Source organism: Garra rufa, chromosome 3, assembly GCF_049309525.1.
Source record: "Garra rufa chromosome 3, GarRuf1.0, whole genome shotgun sequence".
Taxonomy (NCBI): domain Eukaryota; kingdom Metazoa; phylum Chordata; class Actinopteri; order Cypriniformes; family Cyprinidae; genus Garra; species Garra rufa.
The window spans coordinates 44,381,317-44,404,644 of NC_133363.1; the positions used below are offsets into that span (position 1 = coordinate 44,381,317).

General features: G+C 36.6%; 2 protein-coding genes across 4 annotated transcripts in view; both read left to right on the plus strand.

Moving 5' to 3' along the window:
* The window catches only part of LOC141332056 (adhesion G-protein coupled receptor G5-like), a 30,159-nt gene extending 29,341 nt beyond the window's left edge, over window positions 1-818 (plus strand). For all 3 annotated transcript variants that reach the window (XM_073837138.1, XM_073837137.1, XM_073837136.1), the window contains one exon: window positions 41-818. In XM_073837138.1, coding sequence (XP_073693239.1) covers window positions 41-165 — 125 coding nt within the window. In that variant the 3' untranslated portion in view covers window positions 166-818. The remainder of the gene's footprint in view (window positions 1-40) is intronic.
* A 5,851-nt stretch (window positions 819-6,669) lies between these two features.
* On the plus strand, window positions 6,670-22,061 carry LOC141332387 (receptor-interacting serine/threonine-protein kinase 2). Its single transcript, XM_073837528.1, has 11 exons — window positions 6,670-6,868; window positions 7,211-7,364; window positions 12,184-12,333; window positions 12,436-12,572; window positions 12,656-12,705; window positions 12,802-12,942; window positions 13,021-13,106; window positions 18,196-18,264; window positions 18,414-18,561; window positions 18,669-18,842; window positions 21,057-22,061. The coding sequence occupies exons 1-11, from the start codon at window positions 6,726-6,728 to the stop codon at window positions 21,359-21,361; spliced, it is 1,557 nt and encodes a 518-aa protein (XP_073693629.1). The 5' UTR covers window positions 6,670-6,725; the 3' UTR covers window positions 21,362-22,061.
* The last annotated feature ends 1,267 nt before the right edge of the window (window positions 22,062-23,328 follow it).

Below are 23,328 nucleotides of genomic sequence, written 5' to 3' on the forward strand. Positions count from 1 at the left end.
AAACTGGCATGATATTTCATTTTCTTGTATTTCCCAACAGGATTTTTCCTCATGCTGCGATACTATGCTCTTGAACGGATGAAAAAGAAAGATAGGTCCTTTTCGGATGGGAGCAGTTCTGGATCTTCAAAACAGCATATGTTACAGACTTATGAAAAGAGTTAAAAGTCTACTGATGCCCAAACAGTGTCTTTCTGAAATTGCCAAATTTAGCTTCTTTCAGAGTTGTTAACCATGAAAGATTATCCAGAAAGGGCATTTGTAAAGATTCTTTCTCATTCTGCTGGTCAGAGTGTTAAATGTTCCTCAGATGACATTGCACTGATATCACAGAGCGTCGGGTAAATGAGCATAAATGCTTCACCTGTCATAAGCTGCATTTCTGTATTCATATTCTTAGTATGAGCATCATAGTTCATTTCAGCCTTGCACTTTAGCTTTTTTTTTACTACTGTGTAAAACTGCTGTATTTGTTGTGAGATGTAATAGGAGTTCTAGCAATTCGCTTTCAGTAATGAATAAAAAAAGTCATTTCATTTTGAAATGAAAAGTTTAGTTGAGATTGCGATTTTGTATGTTTAAACTGCCCAAAAAAGTGCATTCCTTATGTATTTTCATCAGGAGCAAGGTAAATGAGCTCAGCAAACTCTGTATTAGTTCTGTCAGACGTAAGTTGCACTTTTGTTCGTTCTTCAGAGTTTTGTAATGAAACAGAGTAAAGCACAAACTTTGTAGTTTTTGTTTTAAGTATTTGTGACTTTGTATGTGTTTTTATTGGAATATTATAATATAGAATATATAAAGTCAATATTATTGGTGTTTGGTGATTTTTTTAAACCTTTTTTTAAATCTTTTTAAACCTGTTAAATTGAACATCTTTTATACACCCAGGCAAAAATGTATAATATTAAAAACATTTATAAAAAGACTAAATATATAAAAATAAACTTTAAAAAAAATGTTCGTTATATGATCATTAAAGCTCAATATAGCACTTAAGCACCTAAATAGGTTCTGCTTTAGAAACAGCCCTCATCATCTAAGGTGAAAACTTTGAATAAAGTCATTATTTTTGTTTTCTTTTCTCGTAGCTTAATAACATTTTGGTTGAACCACTGATGTCACATGGACTATTTTGACGATGTCCTTACCTTTCTGGGCCTGGGAAAGTTTCAGGTGCATTGCTGTCTATGCAGAGTCAGAAAGCTCTCAGATTTCATCAAAGATATTTTAATTTGTGTTCGATATATAAATGAAGGTCTTACAGGTTTGGAACGACATGAGGGTGAGTTATTAATGACAGAATTTTCATTTTAGACGAACTATCCCTTTAAAAATGATTATTGGGTTGCGAGAGGCAACCTCTGGTGGTAGTTGTTTGGAGCTACAGTTTCAGGATCCCGTCAGGTGGGAACAGCTGAGTCTCTATAAATCTTGCTAATGGAATTTTGCCTGTTGTTCTACGCAAAAATACTCAAATTTTAATCGGATAGGGACTCTTATGTGAAAGCAATGATTTTATTCATTTCACAGATATCACTGGGATTTGAGTCTGGGCTTTGCATTGGTATTTGATTAATGTTCAAGGTCATTGTTGGTTTGGAAGATGAACAATCATCCAAGTCCCAGGCCAGTGCGCTTGTGGACTTCAGCATTTTTCCACCAGGAACTTTCTGTATCCATCCATTAGTATTTATTTTCATGAGTTTTCCAGTCACCTGAGGCTAACAGATAAAAAAATCGTCAAATCATGCCACCACCACCACCACAATTTATCACAGTCAGAATTCACTTTAATGGCCAAAGTTTCAATGGTGGTTTGCTCCAACAAGCAGATGTGTCATATAAGGTACTTTTGGCACATTACATAGAACATACAATGACCATTGCACAATGACTGTTGCTGAGTCTTTGATCCAGCTTACATTAATTGGATTGGAAATATTCTTATATTCTTGCTTAATGCTTTTTTTTTTTTTAACAATCTGCTTATATGTTCTGTCGTCTTTATGGTGTAGGCTGGGAATGAGCCCTGTATCCTATTCTGCTGTTCTATGGAAAATATTAACATAATGGCCATTGCGTTAAAGTTCCCCTTTGGTCAGCTTGATTTTCAGCTAAACTCCTTGTTTACAACTTGTTCCCTGTATTGCAGCTTCTCAATGGAAAGTTACATAAAAGGGGTTTTACTGACTCTGCAATCACTTGACACTTACATACAGTTGCACTGGATCACTGACATAGACTTATGAATTGACAAATGTATCAGAGCAGATGAAGAGGCGTGCAATTACTTTAGAATATAGATGTGTAATGTCACACTTTAATATATGCAGTTTTTTTTATAATATAAAACTATATTAAAGGAACACTCCACTTTTTTTGGAAATAGGCTCATTCTCCAACTCCCCCCGAGTTAATAAGTTGAGTTTTATCGTTTTTAAATCCATTCAGCCGTTCTGGCGATATCACTTTTAGCATAGCTTAGCATAGCTCATTGAATCCTATGAGACCAATTATGCCTATGTCTCACTTCCTGCTTCCGGAACGCGAAGTAGGGAAATAGAACTTCCGGTCATTGCTAGTTTCTAGCTTAACTACATGATTTCTCAGTAGCGTGGTGGTCGCTTCGCTGTTTTCTGAATCAAATAGCTTTTCAGTAGCTAAGCTATTTTTTTGATCTAGTAGCGCAGTAGCGTCAACAAAAGCTAAAAGCTATATATTTTTCTATACTTTAAGCTCAAATCGGAAATATAACTGCCACGGTTCACTGATCCTGGGTCAGTAAGCGACGCCACCGCCACTAAACCTCGTGACGCCATTGGCTCGTTAAACTGTCAGTCAAACCGTATTATTCCGCCCGCCTCTCTCATGAATGAAGTGCGGCGCGCAGTTAAAGAACTGTTGATTAAAAAAAGTACATGTTTTCTGTATTTATAATACAGCACTGTATTTATAAAGGCTAATGTTTTTTTGCATTCGAGGAGATGAGAAGAGTGTCTTAGTCTAGCATTTTTTGTCGAGACAACCAAATTGCTTATGTCAAAAAAACAAACAAAACTGACTGCCCAGGTAGCAACAGAAAACTGCATAATCTGCAATGCATTTGTATTTCAGAATATAATAAATGTGACTTATAGGCCTAGCCGCTGTGACCTGTCGGTTTAATTTTCTTCTCAAAGACTTACAATTTATGTTAGCGTGTTTTTTTAAAACCTTCGGCAAACTATTCCTAAGTGTGGACGTTTCTACTTGAGAGTGTTCATTTACAATCCGAACCATGTCGTCGTAGGTGACTTCAGGCAAGTTACGGAGAGACTTGGTCCAGCGTTATTTATTGGCCTCCGCCATTGTAAAAAGCTAACCGGAACTGCCGTCTCCCCACTCAGAGACGTTCTTCGATATTCAATTGTTCCGTGACATAGGCCTATAGCAATGTGTTATAAAATGACCAACGAGTTTCAATATTTGTCCTATTTAAAACTCTTCTGTAGTTATATTGTCTACTAAGACCGGTGGAAAATGTAAAGATGCGATTTTCTAGGCCGATAAGATTAGGAACTACACTCCCATTCCAGCGTAATAGTCAAGGAAGTTTGCTGCTGTAATATAGACGCAGCAGGTGCAGTAACATCACACAGCGCCTGAAATTAGTTCCCAGCTAGGTAACTTCCAACGAGGAACGCTCTCTGTGCATGCAGTTGGTCACGTTGTGCTGCGATGTGCTGCATGATATTACTGCGCTGCTTCGGGCCAAGTTATGGCAGCAAACTTCCTTGACTATTACGCCGGAATGGGAGTGTAGTTCCTAATCTTATCGGCCTAGAAAATCGCATCTTTTCCGCTGGTGTTAGTACACGATATAAATACAGAAGAGCAAGTTTTAAATAGGACAAATATCGAAACTCGCTGGTCATTTTTGAACGCGATGCTATTGGTCTAATAGGATTCAATGATCTATGCTAAGCTATGCTAAAAGTAATATCGCCAGAACAGCAGAACGGCTGAATGGATTTCAAAACGGTAAAAATCAACTTATTAACTTGGGGGAAGTTGGAGAATGAGCCTATTTCCAAAAACAGTGGACTGTTCCTTTAATTCAATTATTTGTTCAGTTTAATAAGTGAGGGTTTATGACAAGACATAATGGAACAAGACTAGAAAGTTTCCATCATATAGCATTAAAATGTTAACATTGATTGCATTCGTAATTAATTTCATCCCTTTTATTTTTATTTTTTTAGAAAACATTCAAATGAAATGTATTGTCGAGGTAATGATACATTTTAATCAAATTTGGATAAAGTTTTATCAAATAGGGTACAATTAGCTCAACAACGTTTATCATTGTCAGTTTGTGTTTACATCTGTTGTCTTTATTTAATATAATTTATCATTATAAATTCTAAATACCTCTTTTCAAATGTTTGCTTGCAGTTGAAGTCAAAAGTTTACATAGACCTTACAGAATTTGCAATGTTAATCATGCAAAATGTTAATGTTAATTAAAATCCTGAAGGATTTTTCTGAGGAACAGCAGGCAGTTTAACGGTTCAGGACACCTATCACTAAACAAAAAACACAGCTGTGGATCATTTAGGTAACAACAGTATTAAGAATCAAGTGTAAGTAAACTTTTGAATAGGGTCATTTTTTATAAATTCAACTATTATTTTCTCTTGTGGACGTTATGTAAACATCTTTAATGTGAAATATCTTATTCAGGTCAGTACTAAATAAAAAATAAATTGCATTTTCTGCAAGGTGTAGGTAAACTTTTGACCTCAACTGTATGTACCTGTACAATAAACAGCTGAACAGTTAATAGTAAGCAAGTTAATAGTAAACAAATTGTTTTTGGAGATGTGTGAAAGTGACAAACCAATAATGACTCACAAGATTTGACTTTCTATTGTAAGTTCAGTCACTTCGGACATCCCCTTTTCTGTAAGACAGAAATATCACTTCCCATTCACTTGTCACGTTGAACACGGATCAGCAAATGGTGTAAGTCTTTATTATAAACTTCAGACTTGCAAAGAAAACCCCCAAGTGTGTGGGAGACACCTCTTTTTGCAATTTCGGCAGACATCTGAGAAAAAGAGGAAATGGCTTTTATTATTGAGAAAGATGCAGTCACACTGATGAGCTCACAAACCCCATAGTTGTTGAAGCAGCATATGTTAGCCTTGTGATACTGTTATGACTGGAGGCAATTTAAAAATGAACAATGCATAGACTACTAAAAAAAAGAGTGCCGTGTGGTTAATAATTAATAACTGCAGTCAATTTATTTCCACTACCCTGCCTTGTTGTCTTCCTTTTATAGTTGTTTTGTATAGGTAATCTACTTTGATGTTAATAATGTGGTCATTACTTTGAAGAGAAATTAGCCAAGGGAAAAAAGAAGAAGTGAGGATTACTCAAAAAGAAGTGATGTCCTTCATTGTGAAGTTGTTAGTGTTTATTAAAATGACTTCATAAACCAAACCAATGACACTTGACCCTTAGATGGCCCTATAATCAATGTGTTCCTGAGATATAAATTTTGCCCTCCATATATTTAATAAATAATAAAATTAATTAATTATTTGATTACAATAAAATAAACATTAGCATGTCACATTTGAAGAAAAAACAAAACATACTTTACAATGTACTATTAAAAAACTATATATATATATACTTCATTTAATCCAAAGTACAGAAAAAAATGTAAAATGTTGAAATATTTTTACTATTTAAAATAACATTTATTATTATTATGTTGAAAACAGCTGAGTAGAATTTTTTTAGGTTTCTTTGATCAATAGAGAGTTCAGAAGAACAGCATTTATCTGAAATAGAAATCTTTTGTAATATTATAAATGCCTTTATTATCACTTTTGAACAATTTAAAGCATCCTTGCAAAATAAAAGTATTAATTTCTATTTTCCTTCCTCTCCAAGCTTTTTATTTCAGATAAATGCTGATCTTTGGATCTTTCTATTTATCAAGGAATCCTGAAAAAAAAAAAAAAAACATACTCAACTGTTTTAAATACTGATAATAAAAATAATAATAATAATCAATGTTTCTTGAACAGAAAATCTGCATTTTGGAATGATTTCTGAAGGATCATGTGACACTGAAGACTGGAGTAATGATGTTGAAAATGTAGCTTTGATCAGAGGAATAAATTATATTTGAAAATAAATATTCAAATAGAAAACAGTATTTCAAATACAGCTTTTTCTGTACTTAAATGCAGGCTTGGTGAGCAAAAGAGATCTTTTTTAAAAACTTTTGACTGGTAGTGTATTTTCGTAGGTGAATGCTGAAAGTAAATATATTTCCAATTTCAAAAATATATATTTTTTTATTTTTTATTCAGCTTATTTAGCATATATTTATATAGCCTATTTTTTGTGTGAAAAAAAGAGACCAGTAATCTATCACTTTTGTGCACATCATATTTTACATGTTGCCCTCTCTCATGCTCAGAATCAATTATTAGTTAAACTGCAATTGTTTGTCAAGATTACATGACTTCGTTAAAAATAGCCGGGGATTTCTGTGACCCCAACAGCCAATAGGAGGCGACGTAAACAAGCGACGTGTCAAGAGCACGCGATCTGGGGCCGGGTTCCTGATTCCTTTCATTTTCAATTCTTGACAGCAAATGAATCTTGTCAAGAATTCTCTCAGCATCCCAGCAGGGCTGAAATCGACTGGGTCCAGAGGAATGGCTCAGGCCAGTCATCTGCAGATGATTGATGAGAAAGACTTGCGCGATGTAGTTTTGGTCCGAACGAGTGTAGGTGCGTGTTTGCGAGGACATTTCAGGAGGACAGGACAAAAAGTGGCGGTCAAGTTAATCAAGGATAGGTAAACTGCATTTTCACTTATCATTTATGTAAATAATCAATTTTGCACGTTTATTTGTTGCATTTTGCAAAGTAAATATTCATATGTAGGTCTAAACAATGTCTTATTAATTGTAGCAAATTAACAATTAATACTTATAAAGTATATAAAAATATTAATGAATAGTAATAGTTAATGTTAATATTAATAAACAATCAAACTAAACTGTTAAATAAGTGTTTGGAGGAGTAAAATCTATACAAGCATTGTGCGATGTATACCCATAGGGTATTTCCAAAGCAAACAATGGAAAACAAAACTTAAGTGCCTTGTGTGTGTGTGTGTGTGTGTGTGTGGTATCAGTAAATGGATTGACAGGTTAAAGAAAGAAGGAATGCTGGTCCAGGCTTGTTCTGAGCAAGTTCTAGTCCCATTGGGTGTGTACACAACTCACTCTTTGGTTGGGCTGGTGTGGGACTGGATGACTGAAGGATCTCTAGATTCACTACTGCATGAGGTAACTTAGTTTACACAAGTTCAATGAATAGAATAAATTATTTAAAAAGATGGTTTAATGAGTCAAAGGCAGGTGTGTTAACATACCTGATGAGTCTGTTATCTAAAATAGGAAGTGTGCTTGTTATTAGAAGATAAAGGTGTTGACTTTTAATGACAGGGAGAAAGTGGAAATCCCCTGGACACTAAAAATAGTGCAAGTGGATGAATAGCATTCTAATACATATATTAAAGCTGCAAGCAGCGATGAACGGGCCCTCGCACCCGGGCTCACCGCCGACCGGTGGCTTTAGGAAAACAGCAAACGGTGGGCAGTATGCTTTTAAAACAGTAAATATAGGAGAAATATGTCATAAGTCATTTAAATGTGCCAAACTTCCTGCTGCCAGCTGGTGGCGCTATGCCTATAACTGATTATTGGCATGTAGATGTGTTCAGGCCAGCACTATTATCAAACATATGAAGTTTGGTGCAGATTGATTTTGGTATGTTTGAGTTAGTGAAAGATATAATATATCCTGCTGCCAACAGGTGGTGCTATGATAATATGTGAATATTGGCCTTTAGGTGTCTTCAGGCCAGGACTCTTACCAAACCTGTGATGTTTGAGGCAGATCGGACATTTTATGGCTGAGTTTTAACAACTTCTATGTCCATGGCGAAACAACAAACTTTGTCAGGCCGCCACGGACATGCCCTTTAACAGAAACTCAAGATCTTCACAATTTAACATCTCTAAGGCCTCTAGATCAGACTGACCAAATATAATGTTGATATCATTAAATCTCTAGGAGGAGTTTGCTATAAACCTAACCCCCTGCAAGGACTTCAGATAAAGCTAACTGTGACTCCAACTCCAACATTTTCCCTATATTCTGATGATAATGATAAGAACATGTAATTCATGATGATAACAAAATGTTATTATTGCTTGCATTACGTCCACCATTTCTGCTTAAATGTCATCGTTACCTATCTGTACAATTTGTGTGTGGATATTGCTTTGCTGGTGACTCCTGTTATAAGACATCACTCTTAAGCGCTACATAACTAAGAATCAATTAGGAAAACGGTGCCCAGTTGGCACATGCATTCACAGTAACCCTCTGCCAGTTTGGATTTAAAGTTTACAGAATTGAAAGGGTTACACTTTAAAATCAACACACAGACACATACACACAATATATACAATGTTGCCATCCAGTTTCATTTGTTAACATTAACTATATTAGTTAACATGAACAATAATCAAATAGCATTTATTAATGTTAATTAATATTAAGCTAAAAAAAGTATTCATATATTGTTTAAAGGTAAATTAGTATCTTTTAACATTAGTTTATGTACTGTGAATTAACATGAACATGAACACAGTTCATGTGGGTGTACAGCAATACACTGTAAAGTGCTCTATAAACGCTCCATTCTTTCAAAATATCTTTAAAAATCAAGTTGAGTATTGTAATGGGGCAATATATATAACTCATCTTAAAATGGTACAATTTTCAGATGTTTTGAACAGATAACAGCAAAGTTTTTTTTTTTTTGTCAAAGTTTGTCTTGAAATTGTTAGTGTTTTTTTATTAATGCAGGGCTCTAGACTAAGTTTTTGCACTGGTTGCACTTGTGCGCCTAACTTTTTTTTCTTAATTTTCAACCGCATCACATTTAGCACCGCAGTTTTATAAGTTCGCTTTTTTTATTTATTTATTTATTTTTTATTTTTATTTTTTATCGCTGTCCATATAGGCAATATTGACTTGTAAATGATTAACTAACAATCTGGTCAATATAAAGTTCTTTATTTGAAGCACAATTCTACAAGAAAGGTAACTTACTGAAAAAGTGTTGGTGCTTAAATTGCTTTACTGAGCTGAAATTTAAACTTTAAAAAATCTCAAGGTAAATTAACTAAAAAGAAAATCTAAATTAAGTGTTTTAAGGGCTTCAAACTGAACATCTCATGGCTCAATGTCTTATGGACTATCCTCCATTGCAGTCACATGCCCCTCAGATGGCCAACTCCTGTAGTTTGGCCTTCTTGATCTTTGGCCTTGACTAAACCAGCTGGCCACACTCTCTCTAGCATCAAAATCTTCCAGACTTGGCCCCTACAAACTGCAGCTAAGACAGGGAGGACCAGCATAATATGTACAAGGTGCAGGATGTTCTGAGAAAAAAAAAATACATTCATGAGATTTATTTAAGCAATGTGTGTACGATAGCAAAACTGACACAATCTTACAAGAACATTAACAAAAACTGACCTTGTACTCTGAACAGTAGGGCTCTCTGGTCAACATGAGCTCCCAAAGGCTGAGGTAGGTCTTGTCTTTGAACATCCTGGCAATTAACAGCTTCAAGCCTACAAACTCTTCTTTTGCAAGCTCATGATTACACAGCTAATCAGTGTTCACATGAACAAAATATCCACCAACAGCACACATAATATTGTAGTAATCCACCAGCTACCTTCTCAGGACTGTGGAGAAGTGATTCAAGAGAAATGCAAGGTCATCAGCACCATGGTCCACTAAGTCCTCTTGGTTCTCTGGCCAGCTATCATGATTGAAAATTTTGAAGCATTTGACAGCCTTAGTTGTGTCAGATTCAGAAGCACTCTCCCCTGTTGTAAGAACAAATTCATTTTAGTAAATGTGTAACAATATTTCTTATCTACATGTGTTTATAAGACAGGTGACTACACTTGCCTAGGAGGCTACTGAATCTTGCTTTCAGATGTTTTACAGTGGATTTGATTGTTGCATCCATTACTTTTTTAAGTAATGGATGCAACAATCAGGTGGCAGCAACACCATCTCCTGCAAGCTTTGATGCCTCTCCTTCGAGTGTAACCATACATATACCTGAAATTTGTAGATTGCCATTTTACCCTCATCCTGCTGTTGCCTTCTCTGCAGCCTCATGTCAGCCAGGAACTCTGACAGTTGTCCATTAGGCTTGGGTCTCTCAACCATTGCCTCTGTGGTCATCAGCAGTTTTTCAAGGCCGCAAACTGCCTGTTTAGATATAACATTGCAGTATTATTAACACAGCTGAAGATGACCACAAACACAATTCAAATTTACACATCCCACATTCATCTCCCTTACCTGAGGTATCCGCCCTTCACTATCTCTGATTGGTTTAGACCACGATATGGGCCTAATGTGTGTCTGTTGTTGAACAACAGGGAGACTTTAAGAGTCACAGAGTTTTGTTTTTTTAATTTTCTTTAATTCATAGAAGCTTGTATAATTATGATATTAACAGCACTTGCTCAGAATGATTAGATCTCTGTGTGAAAAAGGTTTTAAAGAGTTTGGATGCTACACTTTAAAGATATAAAAAAATTACGGTTATCTTTTTTACTATATCTTTCAAAAATCACCATGTCAACACCGTTCAAGATATCCCAACTCCCAATTTAGCATCTTCAGAATCTTCTCTTCATGTTAAAAAAGTTTGGTGTGAACAGCTCGTTGTTCTTAGTAGGAGTATAAATTTGTTTACAGCCCGATTTTTCCAAAAATCCACATTCAAATCAAAATAGCCAGCTTCCTGTTGGTCGTAGCTAATGGGTTTGATTTAGAAAGTTGTCCAGATTGATGAGAACAATATATGTGCAGAGTTTGGTGACTGTAGGAAAAACTACCCCCCCAACTTTTGTCAAAAGATGGCGCTATATAGTGCCTACTCCACACCCATTTATGACCTTTTGCCAGTGTCTAACTATCATTAATATTAATGTGTGTGTTGAGTTTCATGAAATTCTAAGCATGTTATCTGCCTCGAAAAGACAGGAATCTAATTTCAAAGTTTCACACGTTGTCATGGCAACAGCATTTGATTTATCATCGACCCCTTTACATATTCTCATCGGCCGTGTTTTTACATTATTTTGATGAAGTTTGAAGAAAATCGAGTAAAATTAAGAGGCTGATTTCAAAGCATTTTGAAAATGACACACTTCCTGCTGCCAGTTGGTGGCACTATAACTTTGACTCATAATAGTCACGTTTATGTAATCGGCATCATACAACGAACAAACTGGTGAAGTTTCATCAGAATCAGGCAATGTGTGCAACAGTTATTAGACACTTCCTGTTTCTCATTTCTCCCCATAACTTTGTCACCTTGCCACGGCCAAACCGTTCGAGATATCAAAAATTCCCTCGCAATTTTGCATCCCTAATGTCTTGAGATCATGCTGGCCGAGTTTGGTGACAATCCTATCGAAATCCTGGGAGGAGTATATCAAATTCCAGAGCATGCGCTTTTTACACTGCCCTAAATATCTCACTTCCTGTTGGGTGGAGCCTATGACATAGAGTACAAAAGTTGTTTGGCTCAGTGAGATCTATATGTGTACCGAGTTTCATATGAGTACGTGCAAGTATGTGTGCGCAGTACATCAAGTTTTCAAACTGTGTTCCAGGGGGCGCTGTAGAGGTCCTGAACCACGCCCGGGTCCCAGCCTCTGTGGCATCCGGACGATGGCAGATTCCAATGTGTGTGCAAATTTTCAAGAGTTTTTGAGTATGTTAAGGCCCCCATAATAGCCCGGAAGGTTGAAAAAAAAAAAAAAAAAAAGAAACCTTAGAAGAACAATAGGGCCTTCGCCCCCTTTTGGGCTCGGGCCCTAATAAGAACCCTTAGAAGAACAATAGGGCCTTCGCCCTTTTGGGCTCGGGCCCTAATTAGCATTTTAGCAGGTATTGTGTCAGCAGTAATGTAACTTTTACTTAAAGGAAATGTCTGTCTGTGCATTTTATAGGAGGCTACATCTGAAAGTGACTTATAGTTTTTGCTTTCATTAGACAGATGTGTTGCCAGAGCTTTCAATGGCTCTTTGTCTTCGGATGCTTTTGGATGTTTTCAAAGGTTTAGCTCATCTCCATGGCATTCCGCTGCCTCACGGAGCCCTGAAAGCCACCAATGTTCTTCTCGACCATCAGTACCGTGCCAAGGTATTGCTAGGCAAAGCTTCAAAAATTCCTGTAAAACTAAAATATTTATATTGTGCAGTTGATTTAACACTTTTCTGACTTTTAAAATGTGTTGCATTTTAGTTGTGTGACTGGGGTCAGGAGATAGACATGCACTTGCTCGCCTCTGATGGCCGTGGGCTATGTTACAGAGATCTAGCTTATGTGTCGCCTGAAGTCATGCAAGGTGCTCTTCCTTCTGTGGAGGCTGACATATATAGGTGAGGTGCATTATCTCACCATTTCAGATTGTTTCAACTGTATGCAGGAGTCAAATTGTTGAATTAATTTAATGGTTTTCCAGTTTTGGAGTTCTTCTGTGGGAAACGTTGAATAGAAAGCGTCCATGTGAAGGTATGTTGCCCTTTATAACCTAAATGTCTTATTCAGTGATGAGAATTTTATTTTATTTATTCTTCCATTCGCTTTAAGACAATTGTTTTCTTACAGGTATTGATCAGCTTCAGACCAAACTGGAGCTTGGTATGGAGGTTGACCTTCTGCCACCAATGACTCCTCAAAATCATGCCCTCACCCAGCTCATCATTAGATGCTTAAACAGTGATCCTCAAAAACGACCGTCAACTGAGGGTTAGTTATGGAATTATTATAAATCTTAGAGATGTCATCTTCTGTTTACTGTTTACTAATTATGTTTTACTCATATAGAGTGTGCAGTGGTTTTAAGGACAGCTTTGGCAGCGTTTGATCCACAGACTTTCACTGAAGCTGTTCTTCATCTGAAAACATGCAAGGTAATGATTAATGAGCTGAATAATAGTTGTATTGGCTAATTTATTAAGTGGGGTCCAAAGTCTGCTCTACAAATCTAGTATTTGTTATGAAGTAAAATAAATGATTTCTCTTACTGAAATATGTAGTAGACCCATGAAAGATTTTCTTACTTTATTATTATTTTTTGTCTTGTTTCCAGTCAAAATATCTACAAATTCTTAAATCAAGTAAAACAAGTAAAAATTATTTTCTTGTTTTCAGAAGAAAAGAGTCTAAAATTAAGTGAGGTTTTGCTTAGAACAAGCAAAATAATCTGCCAATGCAGGGCTACAGACTAAGTTTTTGCACTGGTAGCACTGGTAGCACTGGTGCGCCTAACTTTTTTTCTTAGGTGCACCAGCACAAAAGTTAGGTGCCCCCAAATTTTCAACCGGATCACATTTAACACCGCAGTTTTACAAGTTCACTTTTTTTATTTATTTATTTATTTATTTATTTTTATCGCTGTCCATATAGGCAATATTGACTTGTATATGATTAACTAACAATCTGGTCAATATAAAGTTCTTTATTTGAAGCACAATTCTACAAGAAAGGTAACTTACTGTTGGTGCTTAAAGTGCTTTACTGAGCTGAAATTTAAACTTAAAAAATCTCAAGATAAATTAACTAAAAAGAAAATCTAAATTAAGTGTATTAAGGGCTTCAAACTGAACATCTCATGGCTCAATGTCTTATGGACTATCCTCCATTGCAGTCACATGCCCCTCGGATGGCCAACTCCTGTAGTTTGGCCTTCTTGATCTTTGGCCTTGACTAAACCAGCTGGCCACACTCTCTCTAGCATCAAAATCTTCCAGACTTGGCCCCTCTACACTGATTCTTATCAGATCTTCCACTGTGTCTGAATGAAGGGATGCTCTAGTGTCTGATTTGATCCTCTTTTGTGCAGAGAACCCTCTCTCACAAACTGCAGCTGAGACAGGGAGGACCAGCATAATATGTACAAGGTGCAGGATGTTCTGAGAAAAAAAAATACATTCAAGAGATTTATTTAAACAATGTGTGTATGATAGCAAAACTGACACAATCTTACAAGAACATTAACAAAAACTGACCTTGTACTCTGAACAGTAGGGCTCTCTGGTCAACATGAGCTCCCAAAGGCTGAGGTAGGTCTTGTCTTTGAACATCCTGGCAATTAACAGCTTCAAGCCTACAAACTCTTCTTTTGCAAGCTCAGTTATTACACCATTTCTGAAAATGATGATTACACAGCTAATCAGTGTTCACATGAACAAAATATCTACCAACAGCACACATAATATTGTAGTAATCCACCAGCTACCTTCTCAGGACTGTGGAGAAGTGATCCAAGAGAAATGCAAGGTCATCAGCACCATGGTCCACAAAGTCCTCTTGGTTCTCTGGCCAGCTATCATGATTGAAAATTTTGAAGCATTTGACAGCCTTAGTTGTGTCAGACTCAGAAGCACTCTCCCCTGTTTTAAGAACAAATTCATTTTAGTAAATGAGTAACAATATTTCTTATCTACATGTGTTTATAAGACAGGTGACTACACTTGCCTAGGAGGCTACTGAATCTTGCTTTCAGATGTTTTACAGTGGATTTGATTGTTGCACCCATTACTTTTTTAAGTTTAGTGGCAGCAACACCATCTCCTGCCAGCTTTGATGCCTCTCCTTTGAGTGTTATTGTCTGTGTGTTGCATAAACCATAAACAGAGATTGTGAGTTAGATATTAGAAATATTGGTAAAAATGGACTGTTCTAGGAGACAAAACCATACATATACCTGGAATTTGTAGATTTTCGCCATTTTTGCCATTTCACCCTCATCCTGCTGTTGCCTTCTCTGCAGCCTCATGTCAGCCAGGAACTCTGACAGTTGTCCATTAGGCTTGGGTCTCTCAACCATTGCAGCAGTCATCAGCAGTTTTTCAAGGCCGCAAACTGCCTGTTTAGATATAACAGTGCAGTATTATTAACACAGCTGAAGATGACCACAAACACAATTCAAATTTACACATCCCACATTCATCTCCCTTACCTGAGGTAGGATGATCTCATTCATCTGAAGTAGGAGGCTAAACTTACTAATGCCACTGAACACGTCTGCAATAAAATGGCAAAAGGCCACAAAAGTGGCATCTTCCATTGATTTCTTAACCTGTTTCATACAACAGTAAAAATTTGTCACATAGAACACTGATGAACTAAATTCCTAAAAAAAAAAATGAAAGGAATATTCTGAAAGAATGCACTGGCCTTTGTAGCTTTGGCTGCAATGTCTGCATTGGCAGAGGAGCCTGCCAAATGGTCCATATGGTAGTACACAGCAGTGAACTGTCCTGGTTTAAGAAAGGTCTCCAGGGCCCTTGAAACATGTGGGAGCCACCTTGTCCCCTTCACCCCACTGGGCATCAGCACATTTACCCCCAAGTCAGCCCCAATGACCCTGAGCTCTCTCATTGATTTTGGGCTGAAATGGTAGGTCTTCCAAATTAAAATTAGAAGGTCGTACAATTGCCCCAACATTGGATTGTCCCTCTGCACTGACAACATTGCCAATTCCAATCTGAAAAGATACATCTACATTTAAATGAAAACAACTCACAGTGACTTTAGGGTGTCAGTCATACCTTATCTTCTAGTCTTACCTGTGAGGCATACAGTGGAAAGGCACAATGTGGTCACCTGCCTCTTGCTGCAGAAGTGCTATGACACCCCCTTTGCTGCCCAAATTAACAGCAGCACCATCAGCACCCAGAGCAATGATTTTCTCCAGCCAGTTACTGCACTGGTCCCCAAGAGCAGCAAATGCTTTCTTTGAGGCAGCATAAATTCCTAATTAAACAAACAAAAACGATAATACCACTACCCAGATCAAGAGTTTATAATGCAGTCTATTTATTTATTTTTATTTTTTAATTTTTAAGTATAAGATTATTATGGTTAATGCAGTAACGAGACGGTAGGCATATTATTGACATAGGCTCCATGACATGACATGGCTTACCTTGGGCATGAGCATGCTTGACTTCAGTGTGTCCAAAAAGTATATTCACCGGTCTTCCTCTCCGCAAGATACGACCGTACACAATGAAGCATTCCTTTGTGGCGATATCTGTCTCCGTCGATCAGGAATGCCATGTACGCACTGTTCGCAATTTGCACAGACGTCTTTTTATACAATGTATCTGCGATGACTCCTATAAATTGGGCGCACGCGACATCATGCTGTACGTCGGGTTTACCTTCAAACAATTTTTCTTCATAAGAATTATTTCGGACTTGAATTTAGTGAAGGGAAGTTCTTCTTTTGCAACATTGTAGGCAACGTTAAACTTAATTATCATCTCGACTCGGCCTCGTCTGATGATCTGTTTGCTGCTGCCTGCCGCTGAAAGGCAGCGGGGAAAGGGGACACTTGAGCAGTGCATTTATCGCAGCATGTAATGTGTTTTATAGATGCATTGTGCTTTTTCAGCGTTTCAATTCTAAATGTATTAGAACCAGTCACAAATGCACTACTGCTGACCATGGTCTTCCCACACTCTTTACAGTATATACAGTGCAGTATATTATCGGCTTTACTGTATCTTAGCCAGGGAAACTGGTCAAGCCACTCTTTTCGAAATGTATACACTTTACCCATTTTAATTTCAGTGGGCTCGGACTCGATCGTATGTGGCTCATTATCTAATGCCGTCTCCGGACCAGGGCTTGCTATAACTTGGGAGGTTGATGGCTCCGTGTCAGAGCATTGGTTATGGTTTTCGGACGGATCAGGCCCTAACTTAACATTCTTAACGAAAAAGCTGTCAATCGTTCTTTTCATCTTCTCTCATAATTCGCGGCTACATCCACTGTCTGACTGCATCACATGCATTTTCAAACGTACACACACGTACAGGAATATCTGGACCACGGCCAATCAGGGGGGTGGGGGCGAGATCCGCCCTTCACTATCTCTGATTGGTTTAGACCACGATATGGGCCTAATGTGTGTCTGTTGTTGAACAACGGCTGGTCACACCGGTGCAACCTTTGATTTTTTTTTTTTTGTCGCACCATTGAGAAATTAGGTCGCACGTGCGACCAAATTGGTCGCACTCTTGAGCCCTGCAATGGGGTGAGCAAAAAAATTAATTTCAAACAGAAAACTAGATTATTTTTCTTACCCCATTGGCAGATTATTTTGCTTGCTTCAAGCGAAAACGCACTTAATTTTGATAAGTTAAAAAAAAAAAAAAAAAGATAATAATTTTTACTCGTATAGAAAATCCTTCTTGATTTTTTGATATTTTGGCTGGAAACAAGACAAAAAATCTAAGTAAGAAAAGCATTTTTTGCAGTGCATATTTACATCCTACCAGGATGGTATCTAGCGTTTCTTGTCTCTGCCATTTGTAAGCTCTTTCAGTAGCTGTGGTCTATGAAAAAGCCTCAAAGGCATCAGGGCTAAAGTGGAGAAAACTAAGACGCAGATCTTTTTGATGTTTTATTTGCCCACAGGCATCTTCCCATTCTTTTGTCCTCTTCTTATCGCTAGGAAAGCAGTGAAGACTTGCATCGCTTTTCTTGTTGCAACTGAAAATGTAAAACAGCTGCACAATGTGGCACCGTATCAGTATTTTATTTTCCGAATTGCTTATTTCGAGTTGTGTTGCGGTAAAAATAGCAACATGTAGCACCACCGAGTGCAACCAATTTACTTCATTGAAATAATGGCACCCCCCCATAGTCCAAAATATGAATAAAATGATGTGGATTTTTTAAACAACGTAAATCTTTACTGGGTTTTCTACTACGTATTTCAGTATATCATTTACTTTTTATTAAGTCATACAAGTCTTAATACCCGGGGTTCCCTTTAAGAAGAAAAATAAATACCGGTATTTAAGATTTTTGGGCCACAAAATAAAAAGATTTCAAATAATCTTTTTTTTTTTTAATAATTCAAAGTGAAAGCATTTTCACTAGTGATTGTGGACTCCACATTATGTTGATTTTTGTCCTGTATACTTAAATGTATATTTAAATAATTGACTAATTGTGTGTTTGTGTGTTTGTCTGTTTCACCAGGAGAGGAGGCTACTGAGCTGTAAAATGCGCTCATCCTGGGAGTTGCCTATTGAGCTACATAACCTAGAGGTAAGAACTGGTGCATTTAATTTGAGCAGGTTTTACTTGATTTGTTGATGAACTGCTCTCTCATTTTTATATAATAATGTTAGTATTGTTAAGCAGGAACTCCGTGTGTGTGCTCATAATAAAAAACTGACTTCTTTTATCACCAACAGAACAATAGCTGCAAAGGTACCACAAAAAATTGGACTTCCAAGGTAATTCCCCAGTATGAAACTCTGCCAGTGTCCTCACTGAATGCAAAAGGAAAAGCCCCTCTGCCAATGGCAACAAGAGGTTGTCCTCAGATTGGATGCTGTAGGGGTTAGTGAGCTCTCATTCAATAGTATTTTGTATACATTTGATCACTTTATTAAAATAAAACTCTTTTAATCTTATAATTAAATTTTCCCTGCTTATGTCTTTTATAGATACTGGCAAAAGTTCGGTCGAATCCAATAACTCCTGCAGTGATCATGGTTTCGCTCAGATTAATGGACGTCCCGGAGTTCCCCAGAGACAGAGCTCTACATCTTCAAGGTCCCCATGTGTTTCCCCTACAACGATATTTCAGTGTAACCCACAACACAACGCTGCCAACCAGGGTGAGAAATTAGTTCTGTCTCCAGAATGTCCTAACAGTATACGTTTTTGAATCCCTCTAATTCACTCCATTCCTGTCCAACATATGAGTTTGAATCAAGAACATAAACATGCCATTGTTGTGCACTTTAATCCATCTGAAAGAGCTCTGCTCTCTGTCAGTCTCAATTGCCTGATGTATTTTAACTAAATAAATCTGGAGGAGCTTTGTGTACATAATGTGTACGCACTGTTGGCATAACTACCTGGACACAGCAAATGCATCAGTTCTTTGTGTTGTGCCTTTACATGTGCGCAGTAAGCAGTTCTGTGGGACTGTGCTCGCTCGCTTCCTGAATGACTGCCCCACTCATGCCTTATCTGTGTCCAGTGTGTTTCCTCCCCAGAGGGTTTTTGTTTTTCTCAGAATTAGTCTTGTTTTGTTCATTTAAATGCAAGTAGTATAGAAGGTTTGTCCCGGTGTACTAACTGGCTGAAAGGGAAGGCAATTTTTTTTAATACAAATGGTTCATGTGATTTTAATGTTTTTGAAAAAAAGAGCTCTTCTTCTCTGCTCATTAAGGCTGCATTTACAGTTGAAGTCAAAAGTTTACATACACCTTGCAGAATCTGCAATATGTAAATTATTTTACCAAAATAAGAGGGATCATGCAAAATTAATGTTGTTTTTTATTTAGTACTGATCTGAATAAGATATTTCACATAAAAGACGTTTCCATATAGTCCACAAGAAACAAATAATAGCTGAATTTATAAAAATGTCCCTGTTTAAAAAGTTTACATACACTTGATTCTTAATACTGTGATGTTACCTGAATGATCCACTGTGTTTTTTTGTTTAGTGATAGTTGTTCATCCCTTGTTTGTCCTAAACAGTCAGAAAAATCCTTCAGGTCCCACAAATTCTTTGGTTTTTTAGCATTGAGATCCATCTTCTCACACTGAGGACATCTGAGGGACTAATCAAAGTCAGCTTTATTATGCAACTATAACAGAAGTTTCAAATGCTTACTGATGCCTCAGAAGGAAACACAAGTTTCCTTAACAAGAGTTAAGAGCCAGGTTGTAAACTTTTGAACAGAACAAATATATGTATATTTTCCTATTTTGCCTAAATATCATATTTTTTCATTTAGTACTGCTACAAAAGATACCTACATGTTTCCCTGAAGACAAAATAAGTAAGATTTACCCTGATCTTCAAATTCAAAAGTTTTCACCCTCGGCTCTTAATGCAGCGTTTTTCCTTCTGGAGCATCAGTGAGTCTTTTAACCTTTTGTAATAGTTGGATATGAGTCCCTCCGTTGTCCTCAGTGTGAAAAGATGGATCTCAAAGTCATACAGCCATTATTGAAAAGGGTTCAAATACACAAATGCTAAAAAACCTGAAGGATTTTTCTAAAGAATGGCAGGCAGTTTAACTGTTCAGGACAAAGAAGGGACTCATGAACAACTATCACTAAAAAAAAAAAAGAATCAGCTGTGGATCATTCAGGTAACAACTTTTGAAAAGGGTCATTTAAAAAAAAAACATTTTGCAGAATTTTCAAGGTGTATGTAAACTTTTGACTTCAACTGTATTTGATCAAAATACAGTAATATTGTGAAATAACTGGTTTCTATTTCAATATGCTTTAAAATGTAATTTATTTCCGTAAGCGGAGCTAAATTGATCAGATTTGCTTTGCTAACACATATAATAGAACAACATAAAAATGATGTACAAATAGTATCTTTGTGTTAGTTTCTGACTCTGTGGTTACACTCAGGGTGCGAATTAAGCGGGGGGGGGGGGCATAATTAATGCTTTATCCCCCCTGAAGGACATAAACACAAGATGAAGGGGGGGTCTTCCTTTTAAATAGTAGTAAATAGTTCGCACTGATCTGTATCTTAAATATTACTCATAGTAAAAATAGTAAATTAATATAAATATAAAATTAATCTGTGACCACCCCTATAATGGTTCATACCAATCGCCCCAGCAGCCTAAGCTGAAAAATTCCTACCGATAGACACGGTGAGTGTTCAAGACACCTTTTTTGTAATACGAACTTATATACTATATATTCTATACTTTTCAAAAATTGCCTAAAAGTAAAGTAAAATTAGACCACCCAACAACTATAAAAAGCTGACCCCCCCGATTGTCAAGGTATAATTCGCACACTGGTTACACTGTCATCATATGCCTTAATCCTTCCTCTTTCTCTAGTTAAATGTCAACTGTCTGCGGGAAGGAGCTGTTGCCGACTTCTGCAAGAAAGACGTGAGGCCATTGTTCGCTGGATGACTGAGGGGCGACTCAACAACCTACTTGACGTGTTACGGGCCAGACAGGCTGTGACCCGAGAGACGTACGAGATCATCACTGCGGCCCTGACCTTGACCGCACGCACGCGCTGTTTGCTTGATATCTGTGTCTGCCTTGGTGAAAATGTTGCTATCTTGGTAGCTACAACTTTAGGTTTAGTATCCACTGAAAATACTCAGACCACCCATAGGTGGCAGGCTGGTTAAGTTATACAAAGGCAAAATGCAGTAACTGCAAATGAAACAACTGATATCAGATTGATATATAATTTGTATGGCACTGTGATGTGTCATTAATATGGTGAGGTTATCAATGTGCTCAGTTTGGACTGCTGTATAACAGATGTAGAGAGGTCAGACTCTCTGGAAGGGTATGCTGCTATGCAGTTTTAGTCTTAGATGTAAAAATCTCATCAAATTAACACCCAATATAAAAGGTATTGACGAAGTCATTGTTTCCCAGTTCACAAACTGAAGAGATTAGTCAAACACCTTTGAATATGATGTTCTGATGAATAGGCAAATACCGGTTTGATTACATTCCATTGTTTGTGGAGATAAAAAAAATCAACAGCACAAAACAGATTAGTTTGAAGCTTTATGAAAGGTAGAGCTGTTTTCCTTAATCATGCTTACTTAACACTGTCTCCTTCCTACTTTCATTCTGAGTTGCTGAAATTGTTGCTGAAACGTGTTTCTTACTATAACCACATTTATGCTGTGTGTACTACACATTTCCAAACATGCATTTATTTATTTTTTATTTTAGACTTGTAATTGTGCACATGTTGCACAACAAACTCAGTAGTTTCTGATTGTAGTGTATCTTGCAACAAGACGTTATTTTTGTATCCTCTAAGTACAGTTTGTAGCATGGCATGTATAAAACACAGAATAAAATATTAATGTATAGACAAAACAAACATGGTATAAGAAATGTCATTAAAATTTACACTTGTCACACTGGTAATATGTTATATAATATATACTGTTGTGTCTTTCCCACTGTTTAACGGTTTGTGTCTCTTCAGCATCTGACCTGAGCTCTTACGTAAGATCTATTTCTTAGAGAACAGCTTTTACTTGGTATTACTTAGGTCAATACCATGCCACATACCTCCTCACAGACTGTCTAATTGCATGGGGGATCTTTACACTGGATAGGCATGAATGGTCCTTGCTATAGGGCCTTTAATCACATTGCAATGTAAGAGGTGAAATGCTTTTACCGTGAAATTTCTAGTTGCTTCAGTAGTGTCATGGGATGTGACGTTATACTTCATATATTGTAGAGTACTTTTTCAGTTTTTTATTATTATAAATGTGACCTTGCACCACAAAACCAATCATAAGAGTTCACTTGAAGGTTTGTTAGGATAGGACAATATTTGGCTGAGATACAACTATTTGAAAATCTGACATCTGAGGGTGCAAAATAATCAAAATATTGAGAAAATTGCCTTTAAAGTTGTCCAAATTAAGTTCTTAGCAAGACATGTTACTAATCAAAAATTAAGTTTTGAAATATTTACGGTAGGAAATTTACAAAATATCTTAATGGAACATGATCTTAATCGCCTAATGATTTTTGGCATAAAAGAAAAATCAATCTTTTTTTTTTTTTTTTTTGCATTCTGCTAAAAATATACCTATGCTACTTAAGACTAGTTTTGGTAGTACGAGTCACAAATATTATAATTAAAGCAATTATTATATAATTATTATATGACATAATTATTATAAATAAAGGTACAAGCTCATAAAAAGAAAAAAAGGATATGATTGTATATTTAATTACACCTTTATTTTGTCACAATGCAGGGCATTCTAAAATTCATTAGTAAAGGTAAAATTATTTTAAAAAGTGGTAACTATTTCAAAATGGCTGTTCTTTTGAATGTTCTATCCTGAAAGAAAATTTTTGAAAATGTAAGAAAATATTAAGCTGCACAACTGTTTTCAACACCACCTGTTTGCTTACCGTAAGAGCTATTTTTAGCTGTACAACTAATTAGTGTGTCTTACTATATTATTTTAATGTATTATTATAACTCTCGTTATTTCCTTTTAGTGGATAATGAACCTGAAGTCTCACCCATAGCCATATTAGAAAGATTTCTGAAGGGTCGTGTGACACTGTAGACTGGCTAATGACTGCTAAAAATTCAGCTTTG